General features: G+C 49.5%; 2 protein-coding genes across 4 annotated transcripts in view; one reads left to right on the top strand and one right to left on the bottom strand.

The window, feature by feature from the left end:
* SMIM11 (small integral membrane protein 11) overlaps positions 1 to 23,195 on the bottom strand; it is a 29,262-nt gene extending 6,067 nt beyond the window's left edge. For 2 of the 3 annotated variants that reach the window (XR_010729235.1, XR_010729234.1), the window contains exons 1-4: positions 23,124 to 23,195; positions 19,595 to 19,678; positions 18,881 to 18,981; positions 13,325 to 13,499 (exon numbers count right to left, since the gene is read on the bottom strand). Coding sequence is in view for 1 of the 3 variants with exons in the window: in XM_066259448.1 (XP_066115545.1) it covers positions 13,338 to 13,499; positions 18,881 to 18,892 (174 nt within the window). In the remaining 2 variants the exon portion in view is untranslated. Of the gene's footprint in view, positions 1 to 10,481; positions 11,045 to 13,324; positions 13,500 to 18,880; positions 18,982 to 19,594; positions 19,679 to 23,123 lie in introns of those variants that run through there. The other variant, XM_066259448.1, reaches the window with a different exon arrangement.
* Positions 4,704 to 5,459, top strand: C2H21orf140 (chromosome 2 C21orf140 homolog). Its single transcript, XM_066254441.1, has one exon. The coding sequence runs from the start codon at positions 4,704 to 4,706 to the stop codon at positions 5,457 to 5,459; it is 756 nt and encodes a 251-aa protein (XP_066110538.1).
* Positions 23,196 to 23,267: the final 72 nt, after the last annotated feature.

A 23,267-nucleotide genomic window follows, 5' to 3' on the forward strand; every position in this document is an offset into this window, starting at 1 on the left:
ATGTGATAGTGGTGGGGGGTGTTGGGGTGTTGGGGAGATTGATGCAGATGGTGGTGGTAGTGTATGTGATAGTGGTGGGGGGTGTTGGGGTGTTGGGGAGGTTGATGCAGATGGTGGTGGTAGTGTATGTGATAGTGGTGGTGGGGTGTTGGGGTGTTGGGGAGATTGATGCAGATGGTGGTGGTAGTGTATGTGATAGTGGTAGGGGGGTGTTGGGGTGTTGGGGAGGTTGATGCAGATGGTGGTGGTGGCATAGGTGATAGTGGTGGATGGCGGTAGGGGTGGTGGTGATGCTTTTTGGAACAGGAAACAACTAGTCCCCTGGCAGTTAGTCTGTGAGCAATGGCTATATCACCCTGCCTTAGTGGAGAACCCACTTGCTCACAGCTGATGCCTGTACTCTGGGTGAGGCCACTGAGACTCAAGTCTTCCATGGCCACTTTTAGGGTTCCTTACCGTAGCCATTGTATGAGTCATTTTGATGTGTTACACATAGTTGTTACTTATACCCTTGTCTCTGCCTAAAGAAGTAAGATCTTGCCTAGATGGCTGATTAGAGAGATTGTGGTTAGCTGAACTCCTACAAGTGCCTTTCAGCAAGCAAAGAGAAGGATTGTATTTCATGCCACTTACTGTGACGTTCATCCAGTTTGGCTTTTGGGGATGCCCCTTGGACTACAATGAAATATTTTTCCTGTCTGCCTACAGTGGTCTGCAACCTGCCCCATGATTCTGTAAAGCAGTGTTTTTCAATCAGTGTGCCGCAGCACACTAGTGTGCCGTGAGACATGGTCAGGTGTGAGTATAAATACATTTAGAAACTATATTATTAACTATATGTATAATATATACTGTGTTAGAGTGTCATTTTGTGTCATTTTGTAGGTGGTGTGCCCCAGGATTTTGTAAATGTAAAAAATGTGCCGCGGCTCAAAAAAGGTTGAAAATCACTGTTGTAAAGGTTAGAATGAAACTCCAAGCTTTCATTCTAGGGAGGGTGAAATAACCTTCCAGGTATTTTCCTGTTTCTCACCTTTTCCACAGCATCCTCTCACAGGTTCCCAACAGAGCTTGCTGTGTTTAGGCAGCTGGGCGGGGTGGAGGCCCATCTGGATGCTCCACGTGCTTACAGGGCAGGATGGCGTCTGCAGCAGCCCCGTCAAGGCAACGCGCCATGTCGGCACAGTGCACGTGCTTCTTATCTCAGATCACGTGATTCCCCAGACATCTTTTACTCAATACTTGTGACACTAAATGTGTGGGTTTTCCACACCAGCAACCAGTTCTCCTCCTTCCTAGCCCCAGCTGAGCGTCCTACAGTTCGGTTCTGTTCCAGCGCTAACAGCGTCGGTGCAGACCCCTCCGGCCAAAGGCTCAGTCCCATAACACTGCTCCCAACTCAGATGCCAGTCTCAAGTCCCAGGCTGTCACCTGTGCTTCTGACCAACTCACTATCAATCAGGGATTCCCACGACCCCTCCTCAGTTTCAGTAAGTTTCCTGAACAGCTCAAGGAACTCAGGAAAACACTTGGCCTGCTGGGCAGGTGTATTATAAAGGATGTAACTCGGGAACAGCCAGAGGGAAGAGATAGGGGTGGGGGAAGGTGGGAAGGTGGGGGCAGGAGCTGAGCTTACACGCCCCCTCCTCCCAACATCTCCATGTGTTCACCTGCCCAGAAGCACCCCGAATCCCACTTTTTAAGGGTTTTTAATGGAGGCTTCCTTATGTGGGTACGGTTATTTAAATCATTAACCACTGGTGATTAATTCAATCACTGCCTCTCTCCCATCTCTGGAGGTTGGGGATAGACGAAAAGCTCCAACCCTCTAACCACAGGTTGGTTCCTCTGGCCATCAGCCCCAGCCCGCAGCCATCGAGGGGCACACCAAGAGTCACCTCGTTAGCACAGACTCAGGCAAGGGTGGACAGCAGTTTGTTGTGAATAATGAGAGAAACTCCTATCACTTTGGAAAGTCCAATGGTTTCAGAAGCTCTGTGCTAGGAACCGGGGACAAAGACCAAATGTACGTTTCTAATTATGGCACAGAGACGCAGAGGCCCAGGCGCTACACTGGGGCTGGGGACGCAGTCAGTCTCCTGGATATGGCAGAGTCTGGGGACCACTTACAAGGCAGGCCAGTGAGAGCAAAGCTGGGGGAGCTAGGGTCCTGTGGGAGCAGAGATGCGACCCTGACCAGAAGTAGTAGGGAGGGGGTGATGTCAGAGAGATTCCTCGGACCCACCTGGCCTGTCGTAAATAAGTCCTACAGAGGAAGAGGTTGAGGGCGGGTCATCTTCAGAAGGCGTCATGGTCTCCCTTAGATCCTGTGTGGCATATGGACATCCCCGTCATGTTAGACCCCTTCCCAGACCTGGTGGGGTAACCACATCAGTATGTCACAGGAGGAGAGCATTCCACGGGCTACGAGCTCTCTAAGAAAAGTGTGCCCAAAGTATTGATAATTCGGGTCTCTCTGTTATAACAGAACTGAAAAATTGATCAATAAACATCAGCCCAGGGCGATAAAAGAGATTTATGTCATCCACCCTCAGTGTTAGCAATGCAACTCGACACAATAGAAAATCCAAAGACGTGAAACCCACCCTCAGGATTCTGTTGACGAGTCTCCAATAAAAGTTCAAGTCAAATTAAGCCACATTTCAATGACATGGATTTCTGTGTTGCTTTGTGTGTGTACAAATACTACAGTTGTAACTGTCATTTGCCCAGGGAGAGGTCAAGCTGTCGGCCCCAGGCATGTTCTTCCTGGGTGTTTGAAACCCTGGTTGCCTCATGCCTTCGGCCCCAAGCCACCAAGGCCCAGACAGGCACTTCCATGCACATGTGTCTCCACCAGCACGAGACGCAGAGGGGCATGGCCACCTCTCTGGACCCAGCAAGGTGCACCCCTGCCTTGCAAACCCACTTGGCACGGAGTTATGTTAGGAAGTTGTTACGTTAGCAGAAAACAAATTAAAAAGGGTTCCAGCGGGAGCTCAGGCTGTGTCCCCTGCTGGGGTCGGATGTGTCTGAACAAGGGCTGGTGAGGCCTCTTGCATGAGGACAAAGGACAGATCTGCTCCTAGGGAGAGAGAGATACAGGAAGTTTGGCCCTCTTGCAGCCTGAGTGCCTAGAGGCCCAAGCAAGAACCCTGAGATTTATTGTGGAGCTGCTGACGTCACAAGCAAGAGTTGGTGTGGCTTCCTCTGAAGGAACCCGAGTTCTGTGGCAGACAGGTGAACCCCTGACCTGTCATACGGTGCTGGTGGGGAGGGGGATGGAGGCTGGTTGGCAACCATGTGGTCCATTGAAGGTGCAATTGGGAGGGAGGAAACCTAACATGTAATGACCACCAAACACCAAACACCAGGAGGTTTGACATGTGCTAGCTGAGGTGACCTTCTTAGAAACTCCATGAGGTGGGAACTGTTAGGGAATTGAAGCTCAGAGAAGCTAAGAAATCTGTATATTGTCACACAGCTGGCAAGAAGTTCAAAGCTAGGTCCATCAGATTCCAAAGTTCATGTTTCCATTCGCCGTTGTCCAAAATATGCCTTTATTTTCATTCAAGGTGAGGAGTGGGAAGGCTACTAGTTTGGGCTCTGTGTATTTTTTTTTAATTTTTCCATTGATTTGAGAGAGAGAGAGAGGAAGGGGAAAGGGGGGCGGGGGAGGAGAGAAGCATCAACTCATTGTTTCACTCCATTGTTCATGAGCTCTATTTCTCTCTTATGTCACATGCACAGAAGGACAGCTGGGCTCCACTCCATGTCATTACTATCCCCCTTCTGAGACCCAGGTTTCCATGGTAGCCACTCTATGAATAATTGCTGGTCTCAGTGCTGATGGGAAGAGCTCAGACAGAGGGTCTCACCTGGATGATTAAATGTTCCCTCCTAGAAGGGACCCCATCACTTCCACCTGTCACTTATTGGCTAGAATTGGCTCATGCCTACTCCCAATCACAAGGGGGCAGAGAACTGCCACACTCCCGACCATGTATTTGAAAGTTCGAGAGTCAAAACACTTGTGGAACTGTACTAAACAGCTACCACATAGCTGAAACAGGTTCTCAAACCATGTGCTATGGACTAACTGTCTATGCACCCCCACCCCAAATTCATATGTTGAAATCCTAACCTCCACTGTGGTTTTAGGAGGTTGAGCCTTTTGTGGTAATTTAGATCATGAGAGTGGTGCCCTCATGAATGGGATTAGTGCCCTTTATAAGAAACGCAAGATCTTATCTCTTCTCTCCCTCACCACGAGGACACAGAAGGCACCATATACAAGCCAAGGAGAGAGGCCTTGGGAGAAACCAGACCTGCCAACACTTTGATCTTGGACTTCTAGCCTCCAGAATTGTGGGGGGAAAAAGTCTATTGTTTAAGTTAAGTAACCTGTGCCCTTTTCTTCAGCAGCCCCTGCAGACTGATCCAATTGCCCATCTCTGCCCCAGACCCATGGCAGAGGCAATGTCCAAGGCATATTTTATACAGATAGGACTTCTCTTTCCCATGTCATATCAGCCAGAAGGGAATGGTTCTGAATATGTGTCCCACGATGCCTTCAAACCCAAAGTGTATCCCTGGGACTGGCCAGCTGTAAGAAAGCCCATTGTGAGGTCATCATCCCACCCTGTCCAGAACCCCGCAGATGGAGACGCGCACTCTCAAACAAACACACTTGAGGAGCCACTATGCCTCACTTTGCAAGCCCTCTTTTAAGAAACATCATTATCAGAAGCCCATTCGATAGCATCATGAGGAAGCAGTACCTCCAATATTTGAAAACTCTGAGAACGCTGCAATATGATGGGTTTAAGACTGTATATTTTGGAGAGACAGATATCCCTGAAAGTCTTGTGACTGGAGAAGACCTTAGGGACAAGTATTTCATGCAAAGCCCGACCTGGTATATTGTGCATGCCGGTGGCAGCCAAGGATGGGTGCCTTGGAAATACCGGGTGTTTCTAAGAGATGAGTTAGGTGTCCAACGAGAAGAGAGCCTCTTCCTTGAGTTCTGTGATGTGGCGAAGAAGGCCTACGGGAAGTGTGTCATTGTGCTCAAGGACAGAAGGTGGCAGGAAGAGAGGAGAACAAAGGAAGACAAGAAGTCTGAGGCCCAGGCCCACGTGCCACCAGTCGTTAATTTAATGAGTGTCGCGTGTTGTCCTGAGGTGGCCAAGTCCTATGGTCATGAACTACTCACTCTGCCTTTCCATTACAATTACCTGAACCCTTTAGACTCAGCCTGGTCTTCTCTGAAATGGTTTATCATTAACAACAGAAAGGAGTTTTGTCTGCAGTCTATTGACAGTGTCTACTCTTACCAGTATATGCTTTTCAGTGACTTAATTAGCAAAGGGATTGAAAGGATAAGCCCAGGCAAATGGAGGATGCTCATTAACAAAGTATGGAGATGGGAGAACTACTATCTCAGTAAATGTCCTTAAGGGGGACTCCTCCAACCTGCAGTATGGTCTTTCTCTACCAATTCCCTTGGGCTTGACTCTGGACCATGGTGGCTGAAGATTCTCTGACAGAGACCTCATGGGGGTGCTGCGAGGACTGAGGTTCCCAAGGGTGCTGGCAAAGTGCTTCAGGATCATTACAGCTTCTTGGTAAAGTAGGTGTTTTGACTCCCATCTTGTGAAGGCGACTTGGAGGGCTAGGTCTGTGGGAGGATTGCTAGCCCAGCTCAAAGGAGCTTGGTGAGCAAGGGTGAGCAAAGATAAAGAGTGTGTGGTCAAAATTTAGGTCTCAGGAAAAAAGGGAATCAGGTGTGCAGTCCCCCCCTAAAGTTGAAATTAAGGAGCGTGCCAACCAGTGTCAGCTTCAGCCACCCAAACAACCCGCAGTGCGCAAGCACCATCAGCGGGAGGTGAGGTCCAGATGGGGCTGAACAGGTTCTCGCCTCCCACTGTTCCAAAGCAGGGGGGCGGGGAGTGAGCGAGAGGCATCCAGGGAGGCGAAACCCCAGCCAGATGCTCCCAGGCAAGTGGGCGGTCCCAGTCAGGACCCGGGAAAGCTGCGACAGTGACTGGTTCCAGTGGGGCTTGGTGGGTGAAGAAGTGGAGTGAACAGGGGTCCGCACAACCCACTTGTCCAGTTCATCTCTCTTCCCAAATCCAAGGATCCCAACAGGAGGTCACTGGACTCTTGCATGGACTTGCGTCAGGGCTCTGACAGTGGAGCCACCGTACCCACAGCTGGGGCTGCTGCTCAAGCAGGTTGAGAGGATGGGGTGGTATTTTTCACTTTTATAGAGAAAGCTCTGCCTCCTATTAACCAAGAAGTTCACCCTTATTTATATATGTTCAGGCAGTAATTTTATAATAGCAGTAATTATACCGGCATGTGTCAAATATTACTTATGAAAACATCTACCCAAGTCCTAACAGACTTCAAGGCATGTTAGATGGGGAGGCCAGGTCCTGACAGCCCAGCCCAGGTGTCAGGTTCTCTGCTTGTCTTCCTGCCCTGCCTCCCTCCTGCACCTCTCTGGATTATTAAGAAGTGCTGTGAAACAAGATGGTCAATGCTGTTTGGTAACTAAGTGGTGAAGGGCTGCAATGTCTTGTTGTTATGCATTTTATCTGGGGATGAGTCACACCTACAAAGCCAACCCCTGGGAACCAGGAAGCAGGCAGTTTCAATTGCTGCTCATCCCACTTGACAGCCAGCAGCGCTGTTAGTGTCTTTGGGCCCCTGTCACAAACTGCCACATACCTGGTGGCCTAAACAATGGAAACTTACTCTCTCCAAGTTCTAGAGGCCTGCAGCCCAACATCAGTGCCACTGAGTCAAAACCAAGGTGTCAGCAGGGCCACGCTCCCTCTGGAGCAGGGGTTGGGAACCTTTTTGGCTGAGAGAGCCATGAACACCACATATTTTAAAATGTAATTCCGTGAGAGCCATACAACAACCCGTATACGTTTTGCATTATCCAATAAAAATTTGGTGTTGTCCCGGAGGACAGCTGTGATTGGCTCCAGCCACCTGCAACCATGAATATGAGTGGTAGGAAATGAATGGATTGTAATACATGGGAATGTTTTATATTTTTAACGTTATTATTTTTTTTTATTAAAGATTTGTCTACAAGCCAGATGCAGCCATCAAAAGAGCCACATCTGGCTCGCGAGCCATAGGTTCCCGACCCCTGCTCTGGAGGCTCTTGGAGGACCCATTCCTGCGTCTCCAGCTGCTGGGGGGGGGGGGGAATGCCACGCCCCTTGGCTTATGGCAGCATCACTCCGATCTCTGTCCCCTTGACCACATCACTTTCTCCTCTTGCGTCTCAAACTCCCTCTGCCTTGTTCATGTGAGGACACTTGTGATTGCGGTTAGGCCCCCCACCTGACCCCAGGTACTCCAGAATCACCTTCTCATCTCAAAGCCTTTAACTTAATCATGTCTGCAAAGGTTCCAGGGATTAGGATTGAGATGCTGTTGGGGACCACTATTCAGCCGACCGCAGGAATACACCCCACAGGAATGCACCCCTCCCCGCCCAGCCCTGGGCAGTCACCCTGCTGAAACAAGTCCTGTGTGGGGTGTGCTTGTGTGGCCTTTTCCACCTCCCGTTTCATGTATGTTTTAGAACATAAATCAATTGAGAACAAGTAGTAAGACTCAAGCCTCCTTGGTGATGTCACTGCACGGGCACTGCAGGTCCCAGGAGGGGTGGCCTGAGTCTGGGCACAAGGGTTTTGCCTCGACATCACACTCATTGTGCACCTACCTACCCGACGTTCTGTAGTAAAAAGCCCTAACAGCTACACATGCTTAACTCATTTGATCCTCATCAAGGCCTGTGATGTAGCAACCACTATCATCTCCATCTTTCAGATGGGGTAAGCTGAGGCACACAGAGATTATGTAACCTGCTCCAGTGTGGGGGACTAAGGCCTCACACCCAGAGTCACACTTAGAGTTACTGCCCACTCTGCCACTACTAACAAGAAGCTCACTGAATCCTCAGAACAGCCCCATCAGGTGTGGCCGACCATCCTCCCATTTTACAAACGACATTTAGTGGTCCCTCGGGCCAGCCCGATTCCAGATCCCACGTGCCCTGCACCATGCCTGGCTTAGTCGCCCAAGCCCTTTCTCCTTTTCGCCCCTATGGTTCACGTGGCGTTAGGTTCACCTCTGACACCACACCAGACAGCCACCAACAGGACACCTCGACAAAAATGTATTTCAGCACAAAACTGAACAAGAGGCAAAATACCTTCTAAACACATGAATTTGCAATGAGAGAAAAAAAAATGAAAGGTTTTTAGATTCTCTGATGAACAAAGTAAATCAAAACGAGATATTTTTGTTTGAAAACCAAAATCAGCTCTAATAGCATGAGGTTCAGGTTTTCTATTCCTTTGCAGCCATATTAGTTCTGAGAAAAGCAAGCCGGGGAGGAGAGCACCCCACAACTAGAGGTCAGAGGAGTGTGTCTGTGCGGTTCACTCACACGACATCGCATTCACTGCTGAGAAAGCTGCTCCTTACTCGGCAGGGGGCTTCCAGCAGAAAGCAGTGCCTGGTGCACGGGGCTCTGGGAGTCAGATGGGCCGAGACAGAATCTTGAATTTCCACTTATTAACTGAGAGACTTTGGACAAGTTACTTTGCTTCCCTGTAACAACTTGTAGACAAGGGCTGAGGGCTTTAAAATGCTTGGCACACGCCACTTGACCATGCCGGGCATGCGAAGTGATGGTCTTGCTAGAGTCCAGGCTCGGCAAGTGCGTCCAGTGAGACCTGGTATGTATCACTGACCTCATTTCCCTTTCTGCTAAGGGAATCCTCCCTTTATCACCAGGCGTAAGAGGAGACACAGCTTGAGAGAGTTTGTCAAAGGAAACTTAGTTCTTTAGGACCATCTGCAGTGACAATCAATGGTACTGAGGTTTCTCAGGTCAGTGCACAGGGAGGGTGGTGAGTTCAGCCCAAAATCCCTTTAGGAGCAGCTGAAACGGTGGGTGACAATGACAGTGACCCCGTGCGTGTGGGCATGTCCCCTAGAACAGACCTCACGTCGTTGGGGGCGACATTATCCTTCCAATGAACACCCAGCCAATCTGGCCCTTGCCGTCACCAACAACCACATCCACCCGCTTGCCACGGCTGGGCTGGGGGACCTCAGAGGTGATGGCAGGTGCTGCCCTGGAAGGGCCCAGAGGTGAGTGGGCCAGTGGAGCCTGAGGCCATGGCTCTGGCCTTGCCTGCCTGAGAAGGTCCAGGCTCAGCCGGGTCAGCAGAGCCTCACCTGGCCAATCAGGCTGTCGCCCACCCAGGCACACACGTTCGTTTCACCATTTTACAAATACAAGCTTTTGGCTCAGACAAGCGCCCTGGCCCAGCAGTGTGCATTAGGCTCAATGAACAAGTGAAACAGGCTGGTGGCCTATACCAGGCTAGGCTGTTAGCATGGAGACCTAACCACAGAGCTTTAAACAAAATAGAAGGTTCATCCCACACCCACAAGAAGTGGCAGTTCAGGGCTAATACGCAAGTCATTTCATTGTCCAAAATGGCTGTGCAGTAAGACTCTGCATGCTGACCTCCACCCTTCATGAGTGCATCCGCCCCCCACCTCAGTGAAAACAGGCAAATGGGCCAGGTGCTGGCAGGAGGAAGGGGAGAAACAAGTATAAGGAGGGAGAAGGTCAGAGGGCGGATGGGTAGGTGAGGGGAGCAGTGGAGGCTTCCTGCCCATAGCACTGGCCACTGCTGCAACCCAGCCCTCTGGAGGCGGGCCCTACGGAGGGCCTGGGTTTGTAGAATATCCACTCTCACAGCACGTGTGTGTGCACGTGCAGGTGTGAGTGTGAGACAGACAGACAGACACACACACACCCCTTTGGCCTATTCCAAAGACCAGAGACACCCTTTTTACAAAGGTATTTTATTTTACTAAAGAAAATACTGGTTCTTTTAAAAGCTTGTAACAGTTCACATCATTTTAAGTTAAAGCTGTGGACTAGAAGTTTATCTCCTGATACATCACTCTGCAATTAAGAATTTCTTCTGGCCTAGCGTGCGGAGGACCCAGGTTCGATTCCCGGCCAGGGCACACAGGAGAAGCGCCCATTTGCTTCTCCACACCTCCGCCGCGCTTTCCTCTCTGTCTCTCTCTTCCCCTCCCGCAGCCAAGGCTCCATTGGAGCAAAGATGGCCCGGGCGCTGGGGATGGCTCTGTGGCCTCTGCCTCAGGCGCTAGAGTGGCTCTGGTCGCAACATGGCGACGCCCAGGATGGGCAGAGCATCGCCCCCTGGTGGGCAGAGCGTCGCCCCATGGTGGGCATGCCGGGTGGATCCCGGTCGGGCGCATGCGGGAGTCTGTCTGACTGTCTCTCCCTGTTTCCAGCTTCAGAAAAATTAAAAAAAAAAAAAAAAAAAAAAAAGAATTTCTTCTCTTTCTTCTTGGCTGAGTCTACTAAGCTGCCATGTAAAGTGCAAACCCAGGAGAGAACTGGCAAGGAGTGGAACAGTGTAATGGAGAACCAGCGAGGAGTAGCAACCATCTGATGGAGAACTAGTGATGAGTAGGAACCATCTGATGGAGAACCGGTGGTAAGGAACCATCTGATGGAGAACCGATGGTGAGTAGGAACCATCTGATGGAGAATCGGTGGTGAGTAGGAACCATCTGATGGAGAACCGGTGGTGAGTAGGAACCATCTGATGGAGAACCGGTGGTGAGTAGGAACCATCTGATGGAGAACCGGTGGTGAGTAGGAACCATCTGATGGAGAACTAGTGATGAGTAGGAACCATCTGATGGAGAACCGGTGGTAAGGAACCATCTGATGGAGAACCGATGGTGAGTAGGAACCATCTGATGGAGAATCGGTGGTGAGTAGGAACCATCTGATGGAGAACCGGTGGTGAGTAGGAACCATCTGATGGAGAACCGGTGGTGAGTAGGAACCATCTGATGGAGAACCGGTGGTGAGTAGAAACTGAAGAACCAGTGAAGCATAGGAACCGTCTGATGGAGAACCAGTGGTGAGTGGGAACTGCCTGATGTAAAACTGGTGGTAAGAGGGAAACGTCTGATGAAATAAGGGTGAGTGTCTTACTTGCTCAGCACTAATGCTCACACTCAGCCATTTAAACTTACAGAAACCACTGAACTCATCAATGGATGTGTTTTTAGCATCACAATTTTCCTTCCATCGAAAAATCCCTTTTGTTAAAAACAAGGCTCCAGGCTTTGATGACCCACCAGCTCTCACTCAGCTGCCAGCCAGCCACATCCCGAAGGGGCCTCTGGGGCCTTCGTGGGAGGGAGGAGTGTTTGTGATAGCAGACTCACTTCCCCTCCTTGGTTTCACACATAAAATTCACTCAACATTTCTAGACGAACAGCTTTCCCTCCTCTTTTAATTTCCCCATGCTCTGTCCTCCCCACCAGTGTGTGCTCCTGCATTTAAATGAACCATCTCTCATGAAGACGAGCTTCCATGACAGTCACTGCTTTTGCCTGGCAAACACCTGCAGCTCCCTGAGGACCACAGTGATGGCTGAGGATGAGGTGCTCTCCACCAGGGGCGAGTGCAAAGCAATGGGGCGAGAGGCCCAGGGCCTGCACCCTGGTTCTGCGCACACACGTGTAGTGTAGCCATTTTTCAATCTGAACGGACCTCACAGAGTTGTCAGGAGGAGGTACATGAGACGCTTAGCAAAATGCTAGCACATGATCACCATTCACCAAGTGTCGCAATCATTTCTAATAAGTATACTTTCACCCTCAACAAGTCTAAAAACACTATCAGAGACTCCACATGCACTGAAGCATGGGACCTCAGGGTGGACAGGGGTCTAGAGGTCCCCAGCCCAATGCTTTCTACAGCTACCTGTTGCTGAGAGGATTATGGGTTCTCAAGAACTGACACCCAGACCCAAGCATACACGTAACAAAATCTCTTGCAGGCCGGAACCTAGGAATCTGCATTTTAACAATCAGGCAGTTCTGGTCAACAGCCTACTTTGGGAACCACTTTCTAGAATCCCAGCTGCCATAGTTGAATCCTCTAATTTTTACAGAAGCACAGAACCCAACCTGATAAATGAAGAAACTGGACCAGCAACCAGAATTACAGAAACTGCTCATTGTCATATATTCAATCTGTAATGTGGGTTGAAGAACTTCTTTTTTTTTTTTTTTTTGTTTTGTTTTTTTGCATTTTTCTGAAGCTGGAAACGGGGAGAGACAGTCAGACAGATTCCCGCATGCGCCCGACCGGGATCCACCCGGCACGCCCACCAGGGGCGACGCTCTGCCCACCAGGGGGCGATGCTCTGCCCCTGGGGGGGGGGGTCGCTCTGCCGCGACCAGAGCCACTCTAGCACCTGGGGCAGAGGCCAAGGAGCCATCCCCAGAGCCCGGGCCATCTTTGCTCCAACGGAGCCTTGGCTGCGGGAGGGGAAGAGAGAGACGGGGGGGGGGGGGGGTGTGGAGAAGCAAATGGGCGCTTCTCCTATGTGCCCTGGCCGGGAATCGAACCTGGGTCCCCTGCACGGCAGGCCGACGCTCTACCGCTGAGCCAACTGGCCAGGACCGAAGAACAACTTCTTGATGCTTCAACTCAACAAACAAGTTCTGGGTATCTCCTGTGTGAACAGTAGGCTCTGGGCTAAGACTTTATGCCTGGTGGGAGGTCCTGTGGAAGGACACTCTGGCCAGTGAACTAAGGAGCAAAGGTGGGGGTAGGAGGTGGGGGGGGGCATGAAAATCTCTTGTGGTCAGAGTGGCTTGCAGGAGTGTGAGAAGCAGCAGCAGAGGGTTCAGGACTCCCTGAGAAGGGAGTCCTATGCTGTACCTGCAAGTCAGATTTAATCCTGTAGAAAGCAGGGTCTCCTAATCTTATGTACAGGTGGGGGTTTCCAATGGCCTGTGACCGCACCTCCTCCCCACCCCCATTGGCAATTTTATGTGCAGTTTTAAGTGTTCTAGTATGTGTGCTTCTGAAGGAAATCTGCAACTTTCACGAAATACTGAAGTCTTGTGACCCACACCGGGCAAGCACCACTGCTGTCCACGGGGAGAGCCATGCAGACTTAGCGTGAACTGTCACATGCACTCCCCGGCCCAGAAACAGACAGGGCCAAGGCTCGGGATGCACCTCTGCCTCAAACAGAGCTCTGTGACGACAGGCGGAGCTGCAGGCCCACACAGCCTTAGAGCCGGTGTGTGTGTGGGGGGGGTGTTAATTCTCAGAACCACCACTCCTCTCCTTGTGATTATGGACCTCACTTCCCCGACTGGCCCGCCCCAACCACTGTGCATCTCACACTGGCCAATCTCGTACCTTCGACTTCCCTTCAATTATCTTTCTTCTGTGACTGCTTCTTCTTTTCACCTTCCAGTTGCTGTTTTGCCTCCAATCTCTTCCTTTGGTATATTTTGACCCCGGCAAACGCCAGGCAGAGGATGAGTGTTTTCGCTGCCAAGATGTACAGCAGCAGGGGCACGTGTTCTAAAACCTTAAAGAAGAAAGAAGCATGCTAAGTGTTCTCTGTGGACGAGGAACATGTGTTCCCTCACCAGATGGCCACTGTGCATCTCCTGTGGCGCCGGCACCAGGCAAGGACAGACAGGTCTGCCCTACGTCTCCACCAGTCCCATTTAGCTCTGCCCTGCTCCTGGCTTCCTGTCTGCCCTGCTCCTGGCTTCACAGGCAGTCCCACCAGTGGACTGCAGACCTGACAGCCTGGTCCCTCACACCCTGACTGTGCACGTGGCCAATGACCCAGGCCCTTGGCCACTGAGGCAGCAGCTGGTCCGGTAAAAGGAGCCAGTGCCAGGGGACCTGGGGGACAGCTCTGCTCTGCCACCAACTGGGTGTGTGCCCTGCGGTGCTATGGGACTGTCTCTTCACCTTGGAAGTAGCTGGACCAGACCTTCTTTCTTGAGTCTCTGGCTTTGGTACGCTAGTTTCCTCTTGGTTCCCACCACACGTTAGCACTGGCACTCGAAGGTAGAATGAATCCAAAAGTAATACAAAAAAACTTAAGATTTTATTAGCTACCTATTCACAGTTCCTGTAATTTCCTGTTGGAGGGAAGTTGTAACACACTGGGCTCAATGAAGGCTGGAGAATAACTGTGGGCTTGAACTCTGTGCACCAACAGGTTTGATTATAAAATTCTATATAGAACAACAGTATCACAAGGCAAATCCTATACTAGTCTCATAAACATGATTATGATGAGCTAAAATTGTATACGTTGCATGTGATTAAAAATTCCTTCCTGGCCCTGGTTGGTTGGCAGTGGTAGAGTGTCAGCCTGGTGTATGAATGTCCTAGGTTCGATTTCCAGTCAGGACATACAGGAGAAGCACCCATCTGCTTCTCCACCCCTCCCCCTATCACTTCTGTCTCTCTCTTCTCCTCCTGAAGCCATGGCTCCATTTAAGCAAGTTGGCCCTGGACACTGAGGATGGCTCTATGGCCTCTACCTCAGGCGCTAAGAAGAGATCATTCACTGAGCAACAGAGGAACACCCCAGATGGGCAGAACATCGCCCCTAGTGGGCTTGCCAGGTGGATCCCAATCAGGGCACATGCAGGAGTCTGTCTCTCTGCCTCCCCTCCACTCATTGAATAAAAAAGCAATTTAAAAATTCCTTCCCAAATAAAGTGAAAAGATACACTTTTGTTGAGTAATCATTATTCTAATGGACTAGATAGACTTAATTCCACTGAAATTATTAGGTTAAACTACCAAACTTCACTTACTACATGTAACTCCAATATGATGAGATTCTGCTAAGGGAGCACATTTGTCTCTCCCTCTAAAGTTTAACTCAAGTTGATCTGAAACCCCTTAGTAAAAGCTTTAGCTGAGAAGGACTTGCTCAGAGACCTGGGAGGCTGGAAGGATTCTAAAGATGACTCAGCCTACCACCTTGTTCTACAAACAAGAAACGAAAAGCTCACCTTGGCGGGGAGGCCCATGCACATCCCGCCCACAGCTAATAGAGAACATCTTAACTTTATGCCCATCCCCTTTCCACTGGGTCCTGGTTTTCAATGAGATGAAATAACATCACAAATTATGTACATATATGTTCCTATGATTTTATTCAAATTTTTCTATGACTCAGACCTAGATGTAGATTTCAAATTTAGAAAGTGAAGCACATAGTCACCATGCAGAAAGCTTACCACAGCTAAGTAAGCACAGTGAAGCTCGCACAGCACCCCCTCTAACCCCTGTAATTCCCATGAAACAGCTACTGTCCTGAAGTTATGGCTGAAAAACATCAAGGCTGAAACAGTTAGGGTGTGACTGAGTTCTGACTGCTCAAAGCCTGAGCTCTTCAATGCCATCCCACACTGTCGCATACAGGACGCTCTCTCCAACCCTCACCAATTCCACTACTAAACTGTGTAAATAAATAAATGTTTGTTGGTTGAATCTACCAAAGGCAACTGGAATCACTTCCTCTGAAGTTACTAGTTACTCAGGGATATTTGAGGAAGGTGTAATAATGTGATGGGCATATAGTGGAAATCAAAATAAGGAGCCAGATATTTAAATTGTTTTAATTTAACTGAAGTAGTAAAACACAGGAACACTAACTAGACAGCAGCTTGCAACCACAAAGCCATACTAACAGTAAAGAATAAACACAATGTACCCACTTCAGAAAGATCTTTCTGACAGAGTATAAAAGACTAAAAAACTCACAAAATGAAACTTTTCATCCAGACAAACATAAGCAGCTTAGAATATTGATTTGATTTCCAGGTCCATCCTCCCTCAGACCTATAGCTAACCTCCTCATCTTCCCCAAATAATCCTCTAATTTCATCTTCTTTTTTTTGAGACAGAGGGAGGGACAGACAGGAAGGGAGACAGATGAGAAGCATCAAGTCTTTGTTGCGGCACCTTAGTTGTTCATTGATTACTTTCTCCTATGTGCCTTGACCGGGGGGCTACAGCAGATCTAGTGACCCCTTGCTCAAGCCAGTGACCTTGGGCTCAAGCCAGTGACCATGGAGTCATGTCTATGATCCCATGCTCAAGCCAGTGACCCTATACTCAAACTGGTGAGCCTGCGCTCAAGCTGGTGACCTCGGGGTTTCAAACCTGGGTCCTCTGCGTCCCAGTCCAATGTTCTATCCACTGCGCTAATTTCACCTATTCTTGAAGGTTCTTGGTTTAGAGATGAGGCTTGACTCCATGTTTACATAACAGCTATGAAAAAATGTTCAATGTTACCTTATTTTACCTCTGTGGAGGCAAAAGTCACCAGTTTGTTGACATAAATAAATTTCTTTTGATGTTCACTAGGGTTTTCTGGGATAACTGAGTACTGACTGACACAGGGAAAGGCCACTCGCTTCCACTTCTCAGAACGTGCAGAGCTCTGGAGCCCTACTGGACAGGGCCACAGCACAGCCCACAGCCCCCGGGGCTGACTTAACCAGAACCGCCTCGGCAGCTACAAGCTTGTGTGTCACTAGCAGAGGCAGAAACCCACTGAAATGGAAAATTCACAGACAGAAATGGGTAAGTGGTTTCTGTATTCACTTTCTCTTTCCAGGTTCTGGAGAGGTGGCGGCCTGAGGCAGAAGTGTAGGGACTGAGGGCAGAGCAGTGCGTAGGGTCAAGGACACCACAGGGCTAAAGCAAAGGTCCCAGGGCTCGTTCCTGCCTCTCAGGTACTAAGCTTCAACTGGGTTAAATCTCTCCCTTTGAGTTCTCTCAAACAAGTCCCTCATATTCTCTCTCAAAGCATGCAAACCTTCAGGGAGGTAAATGAGTAAAGCTGGGAGGACCAGTGCTGACCCGTGTTTCACACCCAGCCGTGGACTGCAGACTGAGAACAGCTGACCTGCAGGCTGAGGCCATGATCTGCTGCAAGTGGCCGACACTGTGGCTGTCGCTGGGCCCCAGCTTACCGGGCACAAAAGAGAGGCCACGGGACGCACGGGAGTCCACACTCCTCCAGCCTCCTGCGCTGGGGCAGTCGGGGCACTTGGACAGGCCATTCCTTTCTGACACTAAGGGACGGGCCCCCTTTTTATTTTTATTTTTATTTTTTAACTTTTTTTTAAAGATGCTTATCTTTATTTTTTTAATTTTATTTATTCATATGAGAGAGGAGAGAGAGAGGGAGAGAGAGAGAGAAGGGGGAGGAGCAGGAAGCATCAACTCCCATATGTGCCTTGACCAGGCAAACCCAGGGTTTCGAACCGGCGACCTCAGCATTTCCAGGTCGACGCTTTATCCACTGTGCCACCACAGGTCAGGCTCGGGCCCCCTTTTTAAACATGAGGGTGCTCCCGCGGCCTGTGTCTGCTCACAGTTGGGGAGGTTTGGGCAGATCTGTTCCCGGCACAGGAAGGACTCCTTTTGTCACAAGTGGGATTTGCCTGGATGGTCAAGGCGTCTGTTGTCTGGGCACTGTGGACCGCAGACCCAGCAATCAAGAACTCTGGGGGGTGGGGCCGCACTGTGTATTTAACCAAGGCATGTTAACCAGGCCTATCAGTGGCCGGTGGCCGTGACACCCTCACAGGGGTGAGACCCACTGCCTCACCTCAGGGTATCAGGCCGATGCTCTGACCCTTACGACAGGGCCTGTAGACCCGCTGTGTCGCCCTGCTGATGCCAGGCCTGCGGAGGATAAAGTGCCTCCCTGGGTCTCGGCCACACTGCCCTCTGCTCACCCTCAACTCTCTCGCTGCCTCGTCCTCGCTCCCGGCCTTGGCACCATGGGCTCTGGAATGCAATACCTGCTAAACTGATGCTCCCACACTCTCACCCTCCTCACAGAATCCTCACTCTGCCTCCAGTTACTAGGAGTGACCAGGCTCTTCCCGAAGGACAGTCCCCATGGCCCTCCTGCAGGTCCCCAAACCCTGTGCCCCAAGGAGCTAGGAAGCAGGAGCTGTACCCTCCCAGCTCCCTCATCCTTCTTCCAGACCTCCCCAGATCTTCTTGCAGTAGAAACCTAGCAGGTGTTTTTGAACAAGGAAATGTTTATAATAGTTGAAAAAGTACATAGAAGATCCTAAGTTTGAAATCACACACACTAGACTTACATAGATAAAAAAATACACCAAAATTATTCATAGTACCTCTCTGGATAGCATGATGATGCATGCTATTTGATTTTCTACTTCTCAAAGAATCTCCAATAATACACAATTTAGTGGCTGTGCTACCAGCCTCCAGCTCACCCCACCCGCTCCAGGGATTTAATGTGACACGAGACACACTCCTCTTCCACGATTCTCGGTTAGCAGGCTCCTCTGCGCTTGCCCTTGAATTTCTGCTTCCAGCAGCTGAATATAATGTCTTAACAGGGCTCAGTTGTGTTTACTCCCAGCCAGGTTAAGCTATTCTTGATGTTAAAGTAGATCATTTATTTAAACACAACACTTTTGAAGTACGACTCTGTAAAAAAGATTGTTTCTATGAAGACCAAGGTGAATACTTTCAATGCATTTTCAAGTTTGAGTTAAAAAAAAAACAACAACAAAACTTGTGGGCCACACAAATGTAAAAGATCAGAGGAGCGAAGCATAGCAATACGGAAAGATTTTACATGTAGACTGCTTCATAAGACCTTAATCCGCTTGAAAGAAACCAGAATGTGAAACTGGAGGTGACTTGAAAGGCATGGGTTTTGCAAGAAAAGTGAGGCAGACCTGAGGTTGGCGGACGCCCTTAAAGAGAAGGCCTAGCCTTCCTTCAGAAGTCAGGTAAGTATACACTTGCATGTCTTAACTTAGAGTAGAATATTAACTGTTATTATGATTCCCACTTGAATTTACTTTTTGTTACTCTTGAGTTTTTACAATCAGAAGAAGATAAACCTGAGCCATCAATGTTTAAAATTATCATCACCTTCCAGTTCATGCTGGACCAACTGTGAAGTCACTCCTGGTCAGTGGAGGCCCCGGACAAGCACATGAGGAGGAGGAGCTGGGAGGTCAGGCCCCGTTGGTCTGCAGGGAAGAGAGGGAACTGGTCAGCTGGGGTTGCTGGAGCAGACCACCTCTGCAAGGCCTCTCTGATGGGGAGAGAGGGCACATGAGCAAAGAGCAGGGCAAAGACAGGAGGGGCAAGTGTCCCCAACAACGTGACCCAGAGCCTGCTGGCCAGCAGACACTGGGTGAGGGCCGAGAAGGCTTGGCTCTTGCCGAGCAGAAAGATCTCGGCTGATGGAGCCAGGCGCGGGAGCACAGCCCCAAGCAGAGGTGGCAATGCTGCTCTAAAGGGGACACGCACTCCCATCCCATTCACCTGGGGACCTGAGAGCCCAGGTTCAAAATCAGTTCCCGTCCACCTCCCGCCCCGAACAAGAGCTGGGCTGTGGGTGAGTGACTGTTTCTCAGGTCCTCTGGGTGTTAATTCAGCAAATTTAGGTTTTTAAAAACTGTCTGGCGGGAGGGAGTAAATGACAGGGAAAAAATTGTCTTAAGACCCAATTCCTTCCGAGAATTCCCTCTAACATGAGGGGGACCCAGGGGAAGTGAGGTAGGACAGGACAGGGACACAGCCGGAGCAGACTCTGCTCCGAGGCATCATCTGTCACTATTTTTACACTGTGACACACACCTCAAGAGTCAGGAGACTTGAGCTCTGGCTGAAGAAACCACCTGCTCCGGTAAGTGACTTCCACTCCTGGGGCCTCGGCCCCATCTGTAAATGAAGAAAGGAGGTGTCAACTAGATGTGCTCTTTCTGAAATTCGGAGACTTACAGCATAGTGATCGTAGCTGCCCTTCCCTGTGCTCAGCTGTGCTAAAGCGCATTTGGGGCACTAATCATTTAGTAATCACACCAGGAAACACAGAGTTTATGTAACATGGCCAGGGTCACACAGCGGAGACCCAGGACTCCACCCCTCCATCTGGCTCCAGAGTCTCACCCTGCTGCAGGCAGAGAGCTGTGCACTCGAAAATCACAGGGATGCCTTTCTTTAAATATACTTATGATTGAAATTAAGAAAAACAGCAGAAAGTTTCACAGGCCTTTAGATGGAGATAAGATGAATCTGAAGAAAGATTTTTATAAAAGCTTTCACTTACAAAGCACCTAAACAAAAAGTTCAGACCTCATCTAAGCAAGGTCACCTTGAAAACTAGCTAGCAGCCAGCACAGGATAGCCAAGTTTTCCCAATGATGTTTTTTCAAAGTGAGATAAGTTAATGATAGGATTTTACACCACACATCTGTTTAAATGAAATGACAATGATTGAAAGTGCTCATTACCTTCCTGTAATACGGCCTTTTTGACTTTAAGTGGCAGCAAAGTCTGACCAGCATTGAAGAAATGCGTTCCTAACATTTTATAACCTGTTGCTAGAATTCCCACTTTGAGTAACCTCTAATAATCTCAGGGATTAGCCATGTTGTAAATGAAAATAAAATGTTTAGGGTTATGTACATTTTATTCTTACAACTCCTTTGAGTTGTGTACAAATATAGTAGGTGAGTTTGGCTGTTCCCCACTATATACCTGATGAAGTGATGCAAGACACTGACTCCCAAAGTCAAGGACAACAAATAGGTTTAAAAACTTATGGGAGGAACTAAATTCCAGTGGTCTGGCCCTCTGGCAAACACAGACACACAACATTGTCAATTGGTTCTGCAACTTGATGTGAAACGCCATAAAATGAAACCAATTTTATAGGAGGCTAACATAAACAAGAGTTAAGTTCCTACAACATGATCCTGGCTGGCTGGCTCAGCGGTAGAGCATTGGCCTGGCATGGGAAAGTCCTGGATTTGATTCCCAGTCAGGGCACACTGGAGAAGCGACCATCTGCTTCTCTCACCCCTCCCTTCCCCATCTCTCTTTCTTCTCCTCCCACAGTCATGGCTCCAATGAGCAAATTGGCCCCATGCACTGAGGATGGTTCCACGGCTTCGCCTCAGATGCTAAAATAGCTCAGTTACACGAGCAACAGAGCATGAGCCCCAAACAGGAGTTGCTGGGTGGATCCTGGTCAGGGCGCATGACAGAGTCTGTCTCTCTGCCTCCCTGCCTCTCACCTGATAAAAAAAAAAAAAAAAAAAAAAAGTTCCTACAACATCTCATCAATGTCATAATGCAACAATGAATAAGATGACTTGTTGGAGGATCTGTTGTTGTACTACACTTGCTAGTGGTGTGACCTTGGACAAGTCACTTAGCCTCCCTTAAGCCTCAGCTCCCTTATCTGTCAATTCTCCTTCAAAACTGATTGTAAACACTAAACAACACACTCAGCACATGGAAAGTACCAAATGAATAGCAATCATTATGGTTATGAGAAGTACCTCTCTTTCCTTCCATTAATGGTCATGCCAAGCTGGAGAACATACACAAGTGCCATCCGGGGCAAAATACTGTCTCTCTAAGACAGCAGGCAGGGTATAAAGAAAACTGAATCAGAACTGGCATCTGGACTCTATTCTTGGTGGCACCAGTGGCAAGGCATGTGACCTGGGGCAAGTCGTTAACCTCTTTGAACCAAAGTGTTCTCATTTTTAAAATCAGAATCCAAACAATAATGCTGGAACTCTGGAATTTGGAAGACACCATTCTCTCTGATATCACAAAATTACATTGTAAAACTCTATAGGCAGCTGCCTTGACTTTTTACTGTAGAGTGATAAAATTCAAGCTCTTTAGTAAAGAAACATTTAAAGTCAACCTGCAGACTCGCCTGTGGTGGGGCAGTGGATCAAGCATCGAGCTGCAATGCTGAGGTTGCCAGTTTGAAGCCCTGGGCTTGCCTGGTCAAGGCACATAAAACAAGCAACCAAGGAACAACTAAAGTGAAGCAACTATGAGTTGATGCTTCTTTCTTCCCCCACCTTCTCTCTCTATAAAAATCAATAAAATATTTAAAGTCAACCTGCATATAGCAGAAGGGGTATGGTGAAGGTGGGCGAGGAGAAGGCAGGTAAGATTGTGCAGCTCCTTTTCACCTACTGTCTCCACAGTTTCCCTATCTCCCTTAATTACATGCTCCACTCGGCCGCTTTGGATCACCCTGCAGGACTTCAGCAAATGAGAGCTGAGAAAGCTAAAAATACCAGCAGGCTGGCTGCTCTCTGGCCAAATATACAACTAATGCAAAATTAGAAACAGGAGGCAGCTGCTATCTGAGGGTCAAACTGCAAAGCCCATAAGATGGGGCATTTTCTGGACATAAAGTCAATGTAAGAAGTGCAGGCAATATTCAACTTTCCCTGGAACTATTCAGTCTTAGCTTAAAACTCAAAAATTGTGGCTTAGATAGAAATAGTTCTATTTTCTTTACTGTAAAAATATACTGATTTTTTTTTTTCCTTTGCCGGATTTCTCAAAAAACAAAACCAACTACTCGCTGGTTCTGGGTAGGCCGATGAAAGCAATGTGGACAAGGTATTGTCTGGAATCTACTTCCTCTTCTTGGCACACCCAGCAATCTAAGGGATGGTCTCTCCCTCTTAGCGTCCAAACTCATCCTGGCCACTAATGACGCTGTATCCTTAATCTGAACGTTCCGCAGCAGTTCCCAGTCTCTACCCTTTTAACAGCCCCTCAACCAACCATCTGAGTAGGTGAGGGAGGAGGGGGTTCCAGGTGAATCCTGGGCATTACGTGGTCGACCTCTAGGCCCCACTGCGGGTCAGCGGGGGTCCCCAGGGCCAGAGGGTCGCAGTTCCTCTGTAACGCAGCCAGGGTCTTCTACGGCCCGAACTTGGGGAGCAACACCCGCCCCGCTCAAACCCCAGGATGAGGAAGGACTAGGGTGGCCACTGCTTCCCCCACCCTTGCACAGAACAGGGCGTCCAGAACATTCTCTCGTCCCCCAAACTCCTCGGAGACGAGCAGCCCCTGGCAGCACCAACTACGGGCCCCTCCCGGGCCGCGTGCCACGCCGCACCCGGCCCCTGGACGACCTAGCCAGGTAGGCACGCAGGTGTGGGCTGTGGCGGCCGTCACCCTCCGCTCCCCACCCGGGGAGCCGGCGCCCCGCGGCCACGGGCCTACTGGCGGGCATCCTGGAGGGAGCGTGAACGCGGGGCCGGCCTCTGGACACCCCAGCGCCCTAAAAAGCCCCGGGATTCGGGTCAGGATCCCGCTAATTCAGACTTCACGCACTTACAGATCCAAGCCGCGGAAGTTGCTCCGCCCCGCGGGTGTGCAAACCAGGACTCCCATAATGCGGCGGGGAAACTACACGTTCCGAAATGCCCCGCTCTGCGCGCCGGCGCAGTGGGCCTGGACCACCTACTGGGCGCAGTAGGGT

This window comes from Saccopteryx bilineata, chromosome 2, assembly GCF_036850765.1.
Source record: "Saccopteryx bilineata isolate mSacBil1 chromosome 2, mSacBil1_pri_phased_curated, whole genome shotgun sequence".
NCBI lineage: Eukaryota > Metazoa > Chordata > Mammalia > Chiroptera > Emballonuridae > Saccopteryx > Saccopteryx bilineata.